Consider the following 16,844-nt stretch of genomic DNA (forward strand, 5'->3'; position numbering starts at 1 on the left):
ATTACCTCATTGGATTTAAAACTCTGGATGGATCAATAGTTTGGTCTGCATTTAAGACTGAGCTAAATTATTCTTATTTATTCTGTGATTTTAAATTCCCAGGCAGAGCCAAGTATGGACACAAATTATTGGAGTTATTGATGCCACCCAGCTGGCAGACTTGTTCCATGAGCTTGTTGGGCACCCAGTTGAGGATGCTGAAAATATAGTAATTACATAAGTAATTTATTCATCATCTAATTACACAATTATAATACACATCTGGAGAGCACAAGTTTATAAATAAGTTAGTATGTAAGTAGATTTTTAAATATCTTTGTTAAATCTGCATATTTATTATCAAGTACTGAAAGACATAAAACATATTAAAGTATTAAAGCATTCAATTCTAAACACATTCTTGTTTGAAGGTCTGACCATGGACATTGGGGAGGGGGGCTTTGACACTGACCGTGAATGACTGAAGACACTCCATACAAATTCACAGAGGCAACAAGCCACTGCCTACTAGGATATTTCCCAACAGGCCAACAAAGGCTACTGAGTCTGTCTTGATTGAGTTCTGCTTGACCGCCTCACTGTAAAGTAGACATCCTGAAAATATTGCCTTTTCCCTCTTGGGTGAGGGTAGTGCAACTCTTCCTTTCTCCATATCAGTCTGGTTAAGGGTTTCAAAATGTAATCTGAGAATTAGAGTTTCTCATCTGTCCAAAATATGGACTGCTCCTGACTAGTATAGATGCAGACAACCTCATAAAACTTTAGAGCTAGAGATGCACCGATTGACTGGCCAGGGACCGGAATCAGCCAATTTTCCACATGCTCTGTCCAGACCGGTGACCGCAAGGTCAGTGTCACGTCTTTCAGATTCTGAGCTGGCCCGTTATATTGCCAGCGGCGCAGGCAATATTGTCACAGCCACGCTCACACTAACAGCTGCATGTAAACAAGTTGTTGGCTTGGAAATACCTCACTGTGAGTGAAGAAGAGACAATGTTCGCAATTTGTAATATTGTAAGGCCAAAGTAAACCGTGGGGGAACCACCACAAAAACGTTCGGAACAACAAACCAAATTCACGCTCACACCAAAAGCGCATGCACCACTGATCTATATAAGTGGCGCACACATAAAGCCACCTCTCAAACAGCTTGCGAGTTGCAAGTACCAAAATGAGTGGTTTACTGCACTTAAACAGTCGAATACATACAAAATTGTGTCAAAATGCCCATCTTGGCGAGTATTCAGTTCAACTTAGTCAGTTTTGGAACGTAAATAGTTGAGAAAGATAACACGTTGTGTAACAGTATATTGGAACCGTGCATAAACTGTGCATTAAAGTGACAGAAGTCTCATCTGCTGCTCTCTATCATGTTAACCCTTTCACATGTACGTTTAAAATACACTAGCTGACCCCTCAGTGTGAGTTTTTTTAAGGCGACGTTATTTTAGAATGTATCACCTTATTATTTCCATGGCGACTCGTCGCGCTTGTCACGTGACACCACGCAGCCAAAATAGCCTGTATGGCAGGAGTATCGCTTTTATTTAGTTTTTCCTTTTTTATTCAAAATATTCTCAAACTTTTTGGCTATGTCATTAACTACCTGATATTCCGATTCTCAAATAAGTGATGTTTAAAAACCTTTATAATGATCATGTTAGTTTATCTATGACGTGCAATGGGCACAGACATGTTAGTTTGCACTACAATAAATTACTTCTGTAACTGTTTTAATGACTTTACTTACATTAATTAACCTAGCATTAGTTTTTGCTTAAGTACTGATAATTGTGAAATTTCACTGACATATAAAATGACTCATAATCATGAAATAAGACTTTGATCATATCTGCCGCAGTATGGCTGTCGTCGCATCATCCAGGTGGATGCTGCACATTGGTGGTGGTTGAGGAGATTCCCCCCTTCTATTCCCCCACTACCTAAAACACAGAACTAATTATACAGCAAATATTTATGCAAAATGTGTCAAGATGATTTCATATTATGATATTTGATATTTAGTTCGAAGCCAATGTCTTGTTTTTGTGAGATAATTCTAGACTTTATAACTATTTTTGTTCGTATACCTTCATTACATTTTCCATTCCTCTTTCATCTTGTGAATTTCTAATAAGTGCTGTGTATTTCAAAATGAGATTTTTCACAGCTTCAGTGCTGCAAATCAGTGGATGTGAATTGGCCCCATTTATTTAGCTTTAATTATAAAAAAAAAAAACCATTTAGCTTTTGGACATTTTAAACCAGCCTTTTTCACAGATTTAATTTTCAATCTGCATTGAAGAAACAGTCACAGATTTTTGTTTTTTGTTCAATTCAGTATGTGTATGTGGTTGTTTCTTGTTTCTCGTTCCCCTTTTATATAAAAATGCATGTTCTTAGAAATCTGGTCTTGATGTTGTATGCATAAATAACTGATTCAAGGTATACTTTTCTAAAATATGCCATAGACCTTTACCATACTATTAAAATGACTCAGGAGGAGCTATTGGCAGCTCAAAGGCAGCCACGCAAGTTAAAATTCAGCACAAGGATAAGATAAGAGCTCATTTATACTGACTGTCAAATTTGAGACTTAGCCACTAGCACAATCAAAGAGAAGCACAACTGAATCATCCATTTAACCAAAGCAGCTAAGCAGAACATAGAACTTTTGTTTCTCTGTAAGCTCAGAGGTAATCCTTCACTTTAGGGATGAAGCTTATTATTTGGATTAAGAATATTTTCACACTATTTTAGAGCATAAATGTCGCTGTATTATTAAAATTGAGTTTTTCACTCAAAATGCCACTGAATTTCAATCATATAAAGTGTTGGGTATAATTACTGCAATGTTAGGAATAGAGGAGCATGAGAATGCATGTTAACCATGCAAATCTAAATCTATATGCATCCATCTTCTTTATGTTGGTTATGATAAAGACGTGTCAGACACAAGCCCAGTACCATTCAGTTATTATGGTAATCAAACTACTGTATATTAACCTGCAGGATAAATTGATTATAAATAACAACACTATTAACACTAACAACAGCACTAGTGATATAAAATACAAAAAGTAATAGTACCTAAAGAAGGGAAATAGTAAAAAAAAAAAAAATTGTGTGTGTGTGTGTGGTAAAATTACCCATTTGTGCGGTTCAAACGAATAAGACCATGTTTGGAAGGATTTGGGCTTGAAAGTGCTGTCATTACATCCAAAAAGGCAACATTATAATTACTCCTATGCCTTTAATCAAAACTGGACAGAAGAGAGGGGAGTGGGATCAAGAAATGACCTCATGATTTGTAAAGAGCTAAATAATTACAATGTTTATTTTAACGCAACAAATCAAGACTAGTCTGGAATGGTTCAAATTCACTGTGGGTCAAATGTGACATCACACAGCCAAAAGTATAGGTCTAATGTGTAATATCTTAGAATCCAAGGTAATACAAACACACCACTAATTAATGTTGTGCATCATTTAATTTTATTTGGGCTAGCAACTGCAAAAAAAAAAAAAAAAAAAAAAAACAAGCAAGAAAGAAAAATAGCACATAAACTGGTAGAGAAACAACACTATCAGAACTAGTCCAGAGGACTATACATCTGCACCTGAAGAGAGAAATAAAAATCTAAAAGACTCAGCATTATCTAGATTGGTGAATAAAAGTAAATGATGGCAGCTAACCTTTCCTTCTGGTGTAAATTGTGGAGGGCAGTGACAGGCACTGGATGAATACTGGCATCATAAATGAGCCGCATCAGCTCAGGGAGACAGATGGCACATAAAAATAACAGAATCCTGCACTGGATAGACTTCAGCCCGGTTAATAGAGTCCACTGAGTGGAGAGAAGAGAGCAGCAGACATGACACTTTGGAGTTTGATTGAAGAAAGGTTTCTGAGTTTATCATGTATTTAGGCAGCCTCTGTGATAGATTTCACAGAAAGCACTGATTCCATTAGGTTTCCCTTTTGTAACACTGTTAAAAGGTTGAGAGAATTAAATGGACTGATCTGTCAAAATCAATTCATGCTCTTTATCAGCTGACAACTGTAGCATAATAAGAGTGAAGATCGCATTATGTTTCGCTCTATAGCACTGTACATTAAGCAGTAGCAGGAAATGTAAGCTAAAAGCTGAATAAAACTCATTAAAAGTTATTCATCAGCCTGTTGAAGGCTGTTTTAACCTTTGGTTTCAGCCTCCTTCACCTGTTCTCAAAGGCCTTTAAAGTATTATTTCGGGCAAAAATGCTGTGCGATTGTTTGTTCTACTGAGAGTTCTAGCTGCAGCTGCAGATCTTTACTAACTAGATAATGAATCAACAGGCAAACAATGCTGGTTATGTCACTATTGTCCCCTGGATCTACCCCCAAAACTTTACACTAGGACTGCAACAACTAATCGATCAAAAAAAGATAATCAATAATTAAAATTATCAACAACAAAATCCGTTATTAATTAGTCTAGTCTGTGCAATGTGTAGGGAACATCTCTGTCACTTTACACTTTGCATAAGTGCCTGAAAAAGGTTGCAGAGTGAGCTGTATTTGTATTAATAGCCCTAAATTTCCACATTGTTTGGATGAAAACATTGGATGTGGAATCACGTTTATTAAAATACAGACAATAAAATTGGACTTATCCAATTACTCAATAAATCAAAGAAATCATGGTTAGTTGCAGGCTGCAGCACACAGAATGGCACTTGTATTTGTCAACTGCTGATGCAAGAAATGCAAAGAATACCAGCTGCTCACCAAACACATTTGAATTGGAGACAAGCTGCTATGAGAAATGCATCATACCAGTGGCATGCATGGTGCCCTCAAGTAGTATGGAGCAAACTATGTAAATCATTAAAATACACTTTCTATTTTCCATGTTTTATTTTTAATGTCTGAATGTTAATATGTAATGTGTCTATGTAATATGTAATGTATGTGCATAAGTAATGTGTATTTGTAATATGTAATCAGTCAGAAACTAATCGAAATCTGTCTGATATGGAGCATTACGGTTGTTACTACTAAGCTCAAAAACGACAAAAAAGTAATCTACAACAAAATAGAGAGAGCTTTGAAAACCAATAAGATGAAGGTATCTCAGTAGACAGGACGTGATACAAGCATTGGATTCGAACATGCCTTGCATCCTACCTCCGTATTTCTCAGCTTTTGGAAGCAGCCCAAGACATTCCAATGCTCCCATTATCATGTATACTCTGAGCATAAAAGGTCTGTACTTTTGTTAGAACTGTTAGAGTCTGTTAGGTAAGAGCACTGGAATAGAGGAATGATATATTTTAATATTAAATGTTTAATGTGTTTGTTTTTCTGTTTTCACTTTATTGAGAATAAAGCAATGTGTTGGCAAGTTAATGACATATACATATTCAAAACTGATCAAGAAAAAAATATTGGCATTAGCAGACAGTCAAGCCTAGCCTGGGAAAACCCAGACTACTTCCGGCGAATTTTCATTCTCTCTCCAGGATAGTCTGGAGAAGAGCCCATTCAAACTCATTTCTGTGCCGCCGAAATCGCGGCACCAATCAGAAACGTTTGGGGAGGGATTTACATGATGACGACAGCGCAGCGACGCTGAAGGAGTTCTCACGCACACGCAGTGAAAAATACATTGCGGAGCAGAGAGGAGACTGACAACACGCTGGCAGACAGGACAGAGCAGGCTACTTTTCGGTTACGTTTGATATTAAACATATTAAACAAAGTCTCAGCTTTCAAATTTGGTAATTTTTTAAAAGAAATTTAAACAATAAATACCGTTTTGTTGCTCTTTAATGTGCCGTGACAGATCGCTGTAGAGCATCAGTTAAAGCTGTTCTTGTGAACCGATCATCTCTTCCTTCTAGTTAATTTATAGCCTCAAATAAACATGAACAAACATAAGAAGGAATGTTGTTTTAACCACGGAAATGCGTCAGTACACTCCATTTTTCAAGTTAAAATCTATGTTAATCTACTCTCCTGACTGCTTTGTCGGACAAAATGGCGGATGGCGAAGTATGATTGGTCAGATCACCTGTCAATCAAGCTGAGCTACGTCGGTTGGTGACGCCCCTTTGGAAATGATTTGTCTACATAGCTTCTCCAGACCCTACACTCAGTTTCAACTGAGAAGGGTCTGGTTTTAACCAGGCTAAGTCAAGCCTGCACTATGATGAAAAAGTGGTACCAAGCCATCCCTACTCTATAATGGTCACGCTGGGTTGCAAAAACGGATAAAGCTGGATTTAATTGCAGCAGTGATTTCTTTAATCCAAATAAACTCAAACTAACACTTCAGTTACACTACAAAACACGGGTAACAGAACACCATAATAATGATGAGAACAGATCAAGAGCAACTGAAACACAAGGTGAATAAACACTAGAGACAAAGAAATGAAAACCAACGTGATTACGTAATGCATCGCAGAGTTCTGCAAGATGAGCATTTGTGGTTAAAAAGTATATACATTTTTTTGTATTTTTTGAAAATGAATAGATAAGACCCTTATTCCACGGCTGGGATCGCACAGAGCCCTTTGAAGCTGCATTGAAACTGCAATTTGGACCTTCAACCCATTGGTTGCCATTGAAGTCCACTATATGGAGAAAAATCCTGGAATGTTTTCCTCAAAAAACTTAATTTCTTTTTGACTGAAGAAAGAAAGACATAAACATCTCGGATGACATTGGGGTGAGTAAATTATCAGGAAATTTTTATTCTGAAGTGAACTAATCCTTTAAAGCAGCATGATTTATTTGAACTACAACAATAATAATAATATAAATTAAAAAAATATATTATGTTGCTCACAGTCTTTCAACTTGCGGCTAAAAACAAACATTGATGATGACTGCACTATTAAAAAAAAAGATTCCAAAGGGAGGGTTTTGCAGCAATGACATTTGGTTCCCTAAATAACTTTTTTCCACTAAAAAGAACCTTTTGTGGAACGGAAGGTTCTTCATGGAACCACAATGTGCCAAGTACCACCTCTGATTTGTAAGAGGTGGTACTAGGGCTGAATAGTTTGAGAACGACTGTATTGTACTATAAGTGTGGGAACAGCAAAAATGGAATGTATATGTCATAGTGGTTTATCACTGACTGCGTATATACCAAATTGTAAAATCATACATAAACCATTCCTTCTCAAACTTGTCCTTTGGACCCCCCACCATTGCACATTTTGAATTGCTGTGCAATTCAGAGGCTGCATCCTTCGAAGGACGTGGACTTCAAAGTGACAGCTGCCAGTGATGAGTGACTGTAACGTTTGTACTACACCTTTTTTTAAAAGTTATAGCAAACTGTCTAAATACAGTGTGTTCACCGTGGTCCATTTCTGTATATAATAAATAGTATAAACTATGCATAGATTGCATCTCAGTAAGATATAAGTCAACATTTGAAGGATGCAACCTCTTCTTCTTTTTCTTCTTTCAATTTTATGGCGGTTGGCAACTAACTTTAATGGTGCATTTCCGCCACCTGCTGGACTGGGGTGTGGTACTGGGGTATAACCTTTCCAATTATAAAAACAAAAACAAAAACAAAAAAACATCTCTAAATCTAAATTATTTTAATTAATCCTGTATTCCTCAGGAAACTAGATATATTTTTAAAACATATTTCATCTGAGCTTCTTTGTAGGGTGTCTTCTAAGTTTAATCTTAACTGTTTTCTTTGCAATTGTGAACTTAATCTTTGTCTTTCTTTCTGATATTTAGGACATTGTAGTATAACATGCTCTACAGACTCTGGACTATCAGAGAATTGCCATCAGCATGCTTCTTCATTATTACCAAAGTCTTATTAAATCTTGTGTGTCCATACCTCATTCTTGACAACACATCCTCCTCCTCCTTGCTTCTGTTCATATTTCTGCCCTTTCCCACTTTATTCTGGATATTATAGAACTGTCTTCCAGTCTGCCCATTGTCCCATAATGTTTGCCATTTACCCTTATCAATGTTTTTAACCATACTCTTAATTTCTGCTTTGCTATAATTAACCTCAATATCTACATTAGAATTTCCAGCTGCTTGCTTAGCACATTTATCTGCCAACTCGTTTCCTACGACTCCTATATGAGCTGGTACCCATATAAGAGTTATCTCAGTTCCTGATTGTAATAGATTATTTGCAACTTGTATTATTTCAATTACAATATCCTTTCTTGATTTTGACTGAAAAGTTTTGATGCTGATCAAAGCTGAGCTGGAATCTGAAACAATTACTGGGCTATTGACTTCCACCCATAGCAGAGCTAGCCACACAGCGACCAACTCCACTGTATAAACTGCCAAATCATCACTGATTCTTTTACCTATTTTAACTTTTAATTTTGGGATGACATACACTACCCCCATTCTTTTATCAGTCTGTTTAGATGCATCTGTATATATAATTAAATGCTCTCTATACGTCTCCATTAAATATCTCTGAACTCTATTCTTGTCCATGCCATTTCCTTGCTTTTCTTCTAACAACCCCAAATCAATAGATATTTCTTTCTAATCCCATGGTGGAGCAGCTGAGAAAGGTACAGTAGTACTTACTTTCAGATCATTAAACCCCATTTCATTTACCTTATCATTGATCACCCAACCAAAACTTCTGACTTGAGCATTTCCACACTCTTGGCATTGCTTCAAAACTGATTGACTCATATGATTTCCATTATGACCCCTCAAGTTTGCCCAATACACAAGGGCCATCTGATCTCTTCTAAGGTGGAGAGGAATTTCTCCCATCTCCACCTGGATAGCTGTCACTGGTGTCATTTTGACAGCACCACAGCACAATCTTAACGCTTGATTTTGTATCACATCCAACTTACTCAACCATGTTTTGGCTGCAGACCCATATATTATGCTTCCATAATCTAATACTGACCTGATCAATCCTGTGTAAATTGTTCTCAGTGCAGATCTACTTGCTCCCCACTCAACTCCGCATAGACACCTCATTACATTTATAGTTTTCTTGCATTTATCAATTATTTTTTGTATATGCATGTTAATCTTTGATCAAACCATATGCCAAGGTATTTAAAGGGATAGTTCACTTTGAAATTAAATTTTGGTATGTTTTAGCTTACCTCAAGGGCATCCAAGATGTAGGTGTCTTTTTTTCCGCAGTAGTTTCAATTTTGATATTTTTAGGTCAAACCGTTCTTGTCTGTCAGTCATATAATGTAGGTCTATGGTCACTGTCTCAAAGAGCATGCACAGAGTCCAAATTAAAACAATTCCCCATCGTCCAAATTAAACAATTCCCCATCGTAAGTACACATTGATGGCCTAAGACACGAAACGAGCGGTTTGTGTGAGAAAACGAACAGAATTTATATCGTTTTTTACCTCTTATACACAGCCACGTCACTGTGCATAGACGCAGACTGGTGCATAGATATATACACTAGATGTCGCCTTAAAGACATTCGTTCCAATGAACTGCTGTAGACAAGGCGACATCTAGTGTATATATATCTATGCACCAGTCTGCGTACATGTCACACACCAGGATGCGCGCGCGCCCTCAGATCACTTGGACGTGGCTGTGTATAAGAGGTAAAAACGATATAAATACTGTTCGTTTTCTCACACAAATCGCTCGTTTCGTGTCTTAGGCCATCAATGTGTACTTACGATGGGGAATTGTTTAATTTGGACGATGGGGAATTGTTTTAATTTGGACTCTGTGCATGCTCTTTGAGACAGTGACCACAGACCTGCATTAAATGACTGACAGACAAGAACGGCTTGATCTAAAAATATCAAAATTGAAACTACTGCGGAAAAAAAGCCCTTGAGGTAAGCTAAAACATACCAAAATTTACTTTCAAAGTCAACTATCCCTTTAAAGGTGTCAACCCTTTCCAATTCATTAGCAGACAATTTTATTTTTATATCATCAGTTATTTTCTTTTTTGAGAAAAACATTGTTTTGGTTTTTCTAATGGACCACTACATCAACTGCTTGCTGTATCTTATTCAATACAAAATCAACATTTCTCCCTCTTTTCCATAATGTACCATCATCTGCAAACAATGCCACATCCACAAAATTCTCCACCTCCTTAAAAACATCATTTATCATAATGGAGAACAATAAAGGACTGATAATACTCCCTTGCGGAATACCATTTTCTACCTGATACCGCTCACTTGTCAGTGTCACCCCTTTTATCTTCTGGATGCAGCCTCTGAATTGGGATGCAGCTTATGTCTCCCTTATCTAGCACACCTGATTCAACTCATCAGCTTATTAGTAGAGACTTGAAAGACTTGAATTGGGTGTGTCCAATAAGGGAGACATACAAATGTCCAGGACAGGTTTAAGAAGCACAACCCTAAACCATCTTTTAAAGGAGAAAAATGCTTTCATCATTCTTAAATCTGATGTGCAGCAGCAAACTACACCAGAGTTTAAAAAAACTTTCACATGAACAAAACCATTTTTAAGACAAATAAAAAAATAAAAAAAAGTTACTGTTTGTAATCATCAAGGTGGATTGTGCTCTACCTGAAAAATATAGGTTTACAATACAAACACTTTGTGTTAAATGCTTTGAAGTGTTATCAATCAGGTGCATTTTGTATATTTCAAATTCGCAAAGAGATTTCCTGTCTAGGCGCAAAGTATTTTTCCTTACAGAAGAGGGCGAAGGAAGCATTTTTTTCAGCAAAAGAAGCTCATCCAAACTCTCTATCACAAATCTGTCGTTCTGCTGCAGCACTCTGAGTGAGTTATAACATATCCTGCTCCTGCAGGAGAGCATAATGGGTTCTCTCTATACTGTGGCGATATATATTTTAAGCAGTGCCGTGATTTAGATGCATCCAAAAATACTTTACAGCTTTTCCATTCAGAACTCCAGCAGACAGGCTTCTGCTGATAGGAGCATGGGTCATTAAGGAGAGATGCTCGAAAATAAGGGATAAAAAAAATTAGGGGACCTTTAAAGAACATGTTCAATGCTTCTTTGAAAACTCAATTAAGGCATGATAATAAAAAAAAAAACACACAAACAAAACCTAAATGCAAAATATTTGACTAAAATACAGCAATCTAGATTTAAAAAAAAAAAAGACCAGGTCAAATGTGAAGCTACAAGAGTGCCATTTTTATTCAAATTCAAGCTGCATAGTTTGTTAATCAAACATGTAACTATAAGAAACAATCCTTTATGAATTTATAATCAATAATAAATTAACATCACAGATATGACGACATCATATACTGTATATATACGACATCAAATTTTTCTGCCAGTGTATTGTTGTTTTCCAGAAGCTTGGGCCTCAAAAGAAGGGTTTGCATGTTTCCCAATCCCTCTGAAATGTCTGTTTGCAACAAGCAATTCTTGCGGAAAATGTTTGATACCCATGGTACTTAACGCTCGAAACGTTTTAGCGAAGCCCTGAATGTTTTTATTACATCATTTTTTACCACTTATGTTTTCACGCTTGGTTTTCACTATTAAATCATTTCTGAGCTTTAGTAGCTGCTCCATCCTCCTGCTCCAGAATTTTGACAACTGCCATAAAATCTAGCATTTTATTCTACAACAAAGTGAAGGCTCATTAAAATTATGTAGCAGAGGTCTGTGTGGTAGACAACTCCTTAATAAGAAGAAACGGTGCGTTGTCTTGGGTCACCCCTCAATCCAGTGGTAAAAAGCTGAGACAATGTTGCGAACATAGCAGAATATACAGCTGTTATAAAGGAATTCGCAAAGTGGACATTTGTGATTCTTGCAAAACTCTTTCTTGGACTTCCACATGTTGCACATGTCAGGGGTCCGTGACATTTTGTCATGCCATATTATGTTTGATACAGATGGGTCAACGTGGAAAATCAACAAAGTGTCATTGACCACTCACTAAATATACTTTTAAATGACACTGATTTAAAACAAATGCCAGCTACTGTCTCGAATAATTCTTTGAAATGTATGAACATGCTTTGAGTATAGCTTTTAGATATTCAGTAAGCAAGCATTTCCAGCTGATTTTAGAGCCAACAACACTGAAAACACACTACATAATTCCACTGCCCAGTCACTCCAAGATCTTGTCTTTACTTACCTTTTATTAAATATCACATTATTGTTTTACACAACAAAACTGCAAAAAGAGACCACCTGTAAACCTATTATGGTCTGCCTTAGTAAAGATTATAGAAGTTTCGGACAACTGAACACTGCCATTATCAAAAAACTTTTTTGTTTTAAAAAAACGTTGATAACTTAAAAATAGAGACTGCAAGGCATTTTCTGATGTATTATGACTCATTTCATATCATATCCAACACAGTGTCTAGTAAAAGACAAAAAAATGTGAAGAAGACTGTTTAATATACCTCACTGGGTATAAAGGGTCCTTGTCCTTTGTCCTTTGATGGGAAAAATCAGAGATTGGCTCAGTAATTCTTGTAACTTTCAAATTGCACAACTTTAATTCATAATGATCTTGACACCACAGTAAACAAGACCTGTTTTACTGAATAAATTAGAACAAGAACTACTGGACAGTGCTCTGATAGCACTAAAAAGTACACATCCTGCCAGCAGAGGGCGCACTTTGTTTAGTTTGCAGCTTCCACAGACTTTGGACCCCAGTACTTTCTAAAAGATGTCCAGAATGGCAATGCAGTCCATGACAAAAAAAAAAAAAAGTCATGATGATTACCCTTTCCATTAAAAACAGAGCGGTAATCTCTAGCAAACTTTTTTACTCTTCTTTTTAGACTCCCATTAAAACACAGAGAAGAAAAATACATCCCAGTGTACTGTATGTTCCAGTGTATATCCTGAAAACTTGAAGACATCTGCTTCACAGACACAAACATTGAAATGTATAACACCCCCGGTGTCTCAGCTTTGCGTTTCTTGTTCATATCCAGTGGGTGAAAACAATTAGTATACTGAACTGGTAATAAAAAAAGAAATAAAAAAAGATACTTCAGTGAATTCTGACTGATGTTTTCTCCAGTCAGTTGCATCTTCGTGAGCAATGAACTAAATATCATTTTATGTGGGTCAGGATATTGGCAATTCGCTGCTGTGATGTAACAAAACCCTCAAACTTTGTAGGACAAAGCCCCAGAGGTGTTCGCAGAAAACAGCGGCACGACAAAATAAGAAAAACTCTGCACAGAAATATTAAGACAATAACTCAAACTCTGAAAAGGATAATTAGGGTAGGAATAACTGGGGGGTATAAGCAGCCTTACACTTTGTGTTGCTCAGATTCAAACTGAGCAGCAACACATCTTTGAATACTTTTTGGACTAAAAGAGACCTAAGTTACCAAAGGTAAGTTAAAAAATGACTGGAAGGAAGAAGAATGGAAAAGTAGAGGATGAGGAGACCAGAGAAACCCTGCCCAGTGAAGCTATAGATTTGTTGACAGAGTCCTATATGGATGTTTTAAGCCTGGATGTTGTGGTGCATTGAGCCTAGTTCAGATATATGAATAGACTGTATTTCCTCATTCAGTAACTACTTCACTTCAATCTTTACAATGTTTTTTTGAAACTCTTACTGACAATAGTCTGTAAACAGATACTTAAGTTGTCTTGAGATTTATAAGTGCTGGCTTTAAGATTGCTTTGCTACACAATGATATACAGTTATTAAGATCAGGTATAGTATAGGGACATACCCTGGTAATCCAGAGTTCTCGCGAGAGCACAAGTTGAATTTGCTCAGCGAGTTACTCTGGTGTCGAGTAATAGGGCTGAAACGATTAGTCGACATTGTCGACAACGTCGACAATAAAAAATTGTCGACAAATATCTTTGTTGTCGAGTAGTCGTTTGATCCCACGTGACCTAATGTAAGGGCCTGCAATATCGCGATTTGACCGCTACGGCGCTGTAGCGCTAGAGTGTAATGCAGCCGTTACAAATGCTATTGCGGTAGAAGAAAACACAGCGCGAATTATGACGGAGTGCAAACGAATCCGAACTAGCAAGGTGTGTAAAGTTTCACAAAACTATCGTATGCAATACATGCAAGGCGTAACTTGCTTTTCACGGGAGCACAACATGCATGTTAAAGCACTTAAAGAGGAAACACACCGGCACAAGACGAGCCAGTGAGAGGTGAATGTTCTCCAGCTGAAGCTAAATAACTAGCAGTAAATCTCTTTTTAGAGAATGCAATACTACTAATAATAGCAATAATATTAACAATAATAATATAATTACAGTAATGTGATGATTTATTTTTGCATAGAATAAAGCTTGATCGAGCTTAGGAGTCAGGGCTGTTTTTATTATTGTAGCTCTATTAGGTAACGTTATTACAGTATTATCCCTTGCCTGTATTTTGTTCCATATTCATGAAGACTTACAAAAGGAGATGTTATGAAGAATATCATGTCAGTTATTTTTTTATACTGTAAATTAAAAGGTGAATGAGAATGTCTCTGTCAGCTCAGCTCAATTGTCATATCAATTAAAAAAAAAAATTCCTATAATAATTGTTTGCAGTTTAAGTGTGTCTGTAATGCTGCTGATAATTTTTTTTGTTTATTTTTTTCTATTTAAAGAGAACAGAATATTTAACCAATGTTGCTTAGAGAGCATTTATGTGTGATTTGAGTTGGACAGAAATCTGAAAACTTAAATAGAATGACCTGTTTAGTTGCTCAAAGTTCATTAAAACAACCATTTCAAAAGCTGAAGTGATTTTTTTTATATATATTATAGTTAGAATATGTATAACTCAGTGTTTTAACTAATTGAAAAGGCTGAATAATCGTTCCAAACGTACTGATTAGTCGGCAAAATAATCGATGAATAGTCGATTAATCGTTCTAATAATCGTTAGATTAGTCGATTATCAAAATAATCGTTTGTTGCAGCCCTATCGAGTAATGATGCTCATTAAATATGCCCCCCTTCTATCTGAGCTGCACCAATCACTTCGGGTTATCTGATATAGGCGGGCCAAAGGCAAGATGACGACAGCGCTGTGACGTCGAAGTCATTAGTAAACATTGCAAGATGGCTATGGATGAACACCATTTGTTTGAAACGGCTTTGGCCGCTACAATGAAAGATTTAGACCTTTTCTCTAAAAGAGGAACAGAAGACGGCGCTCGAATCGTTCCTTTGCAAGAAGGGCGTTTTTGCTTTTTAGCCGACCGGATATGGTAAGAGTCTAATCTACCAGTTAGCTCCGCTGGTAGCTAAGTGATAACTTGTTGTGATTGGTCGTAGTGTTATCCAATTGCGTGCAGTGAGATTTTCAAATGCATGCTTGGTGCCGCCCTTCGAGCTTGCCGATTTTCATTAGTCTACGCCAGACCATTAATCTTTAGATTTAGGTCTGGATTTCCAGGATAATAGGGACAGACAACTGACTCTTCAATATGAAGGCATCTATCACTGTATAAAAATATATTGAACAAAAAGGTGCCAAATGTCCACCTGAGGGTAGAGACATTCAACATTTAGTCTTCCACTGAATTTACATAACATTCAAACTTCCATATCTCTTATGTAATATTCACCTCAATCATTTCATGTTGCCTCTAACCTCAACATCAAAGAACAGTTATCCTCCGTAGGGAGCTTTTGGAGTGGGACAGACTGCTAGGCTTTTGACAGTCCTGAGGTGGTTTTGACTTTCACTTCATAAATCCCATCAAGTTCACACAATTTCCCTGTCCCCTGAAACTCAATGTTAAATTAAGTGCAGTAATACTGAACAAAACAACAAAACCTGAGGGAAACCTAACACCTGACCTTCTTGTGATGAAAATCCCTTTATCTCAATCTCACATAGGCTATAGCCACGGTCTTTCTCCTCATCACCGTTCATTATATAAAGAAAGGGCATAGGCTATTCAATACAAAGTGATTGATTTACATGGATATTGAAGCTGCTTCAAATGCTAAATGAGAATTGTTCACCAGATTGTCAATTATGTCACACATAAAAAATGCACATAGAGGGTCTTATAAGTACTAAGCTATATATTAATTTGTTGTAATATGTCTTGAAACAGTTGGATGAAATCAACAGCTTACCTTATCCCCATTGGATGAACCCCTCCGGTAATTCCCTACTCCAGCAGACGAGTTCATCCCTCAACGGTGTGTTTAAGACAGAAAAAGAGGAAGTTACTCCATGGAATTACGTTGTTTTTTTAAAGCTTGGGATGTGTAAGAAAAGAAAGAAAAAAACTCCATTTTCATACCAGAAGTCTCGTTTTCCGAGGAAGTTCAATGAAATGTTTATCAGCTCGTGTTTGTGTGAGTAGTTGTTCCCGCGTTATCTGATGCAAGTGTTGAGACAGTTTCCCTGTGAAAGAGAGTGACCCTCTCTCACAACCACACGCGTGGTGAGTGTGACGTAGGCTAGTACCTGCGGGAGATGTGACAGCTATGACAGCACGGGTTGAGACCACGATTTCCTGTTGAAACGCTGGAATAGCAAAAGCTCTCGGCGGCTGGTGCACCGCCTACCGCAAACTCCTCAGCGCATGTTTTTATATAGAATATTAAGTCTGCGCAGTGCGTACTTGACTGAATTTATCTCAATATTAAAATCATTTTGATCTAAAGACTTATGCTTGCTTTAAATTAGTAACGAGTTAACACAAACAAGTAAAAATTACGATATTTTGATTTAGCCTATTTAACATTTGGTCATACATAATCGTCGATAATTGCATTTGTTAGCCTATTTATAGACTCTACAGTTTTTATAGACACTTTACTAAAATTTAAATAATAAAGAATGTGTAGTGTAGCCTATTTGTGTATAGATCTGATGAACTAATCTCTATGAAACTAAAA

The 16,844-nt window shown here is 36.8% G+C and overlaps 1 protein-coding gene across 3 annotated transcripts in view; it reads right to left on the reverse strand.

The window, feature by feature from the left end:
* dpp6b (dipeptidyl-peptidase 6b) overlaps nt 1–16,461 on the reverse strand; it is a 151,350-nt gene extending 134,889 nt beyond the window's left edge. The window contains exons 1-2 of one of the 3 annotated variants that reach the window (XM_081375422.1): nt 16,244–16,461; nt 16,074–16,132 (exon numbers count right to left, since the gene is read on the reverse strand). In XM_081375422.1, the coding sequence (XP_081231548.1) occupies nt 16,074–16,130 (57 nt within the window). In that variant the 5' untranslated portion in view covers nt 16,131–16,132; nt 16,244–16,461. Of the gene's footprint in view, nt 1–12,392; nt 12,423–16,073 lie in introns of those variants that run through there. The other 2 variants (XM_081375423.1, XM_081375425.1) reach the window with 2 other exon arrangements.
* Between the last annotated feature and the right edge of the window lie 383 nt (nt 16,462–16,844).

The sequence above is a fragment of the Scardinius erythrophthalmus genome (assembly GCF_964197995.2).
Source record: "Scardinius erythrophthalmus genome assembly, chromosome: 9".
Lineage (NCBI taxonomy): Eukaryota > Metazoa > Chordata > Actinopteri > Cypriniformes > Leuciscidae > Scardinius > Scardinius erythrophthalmus.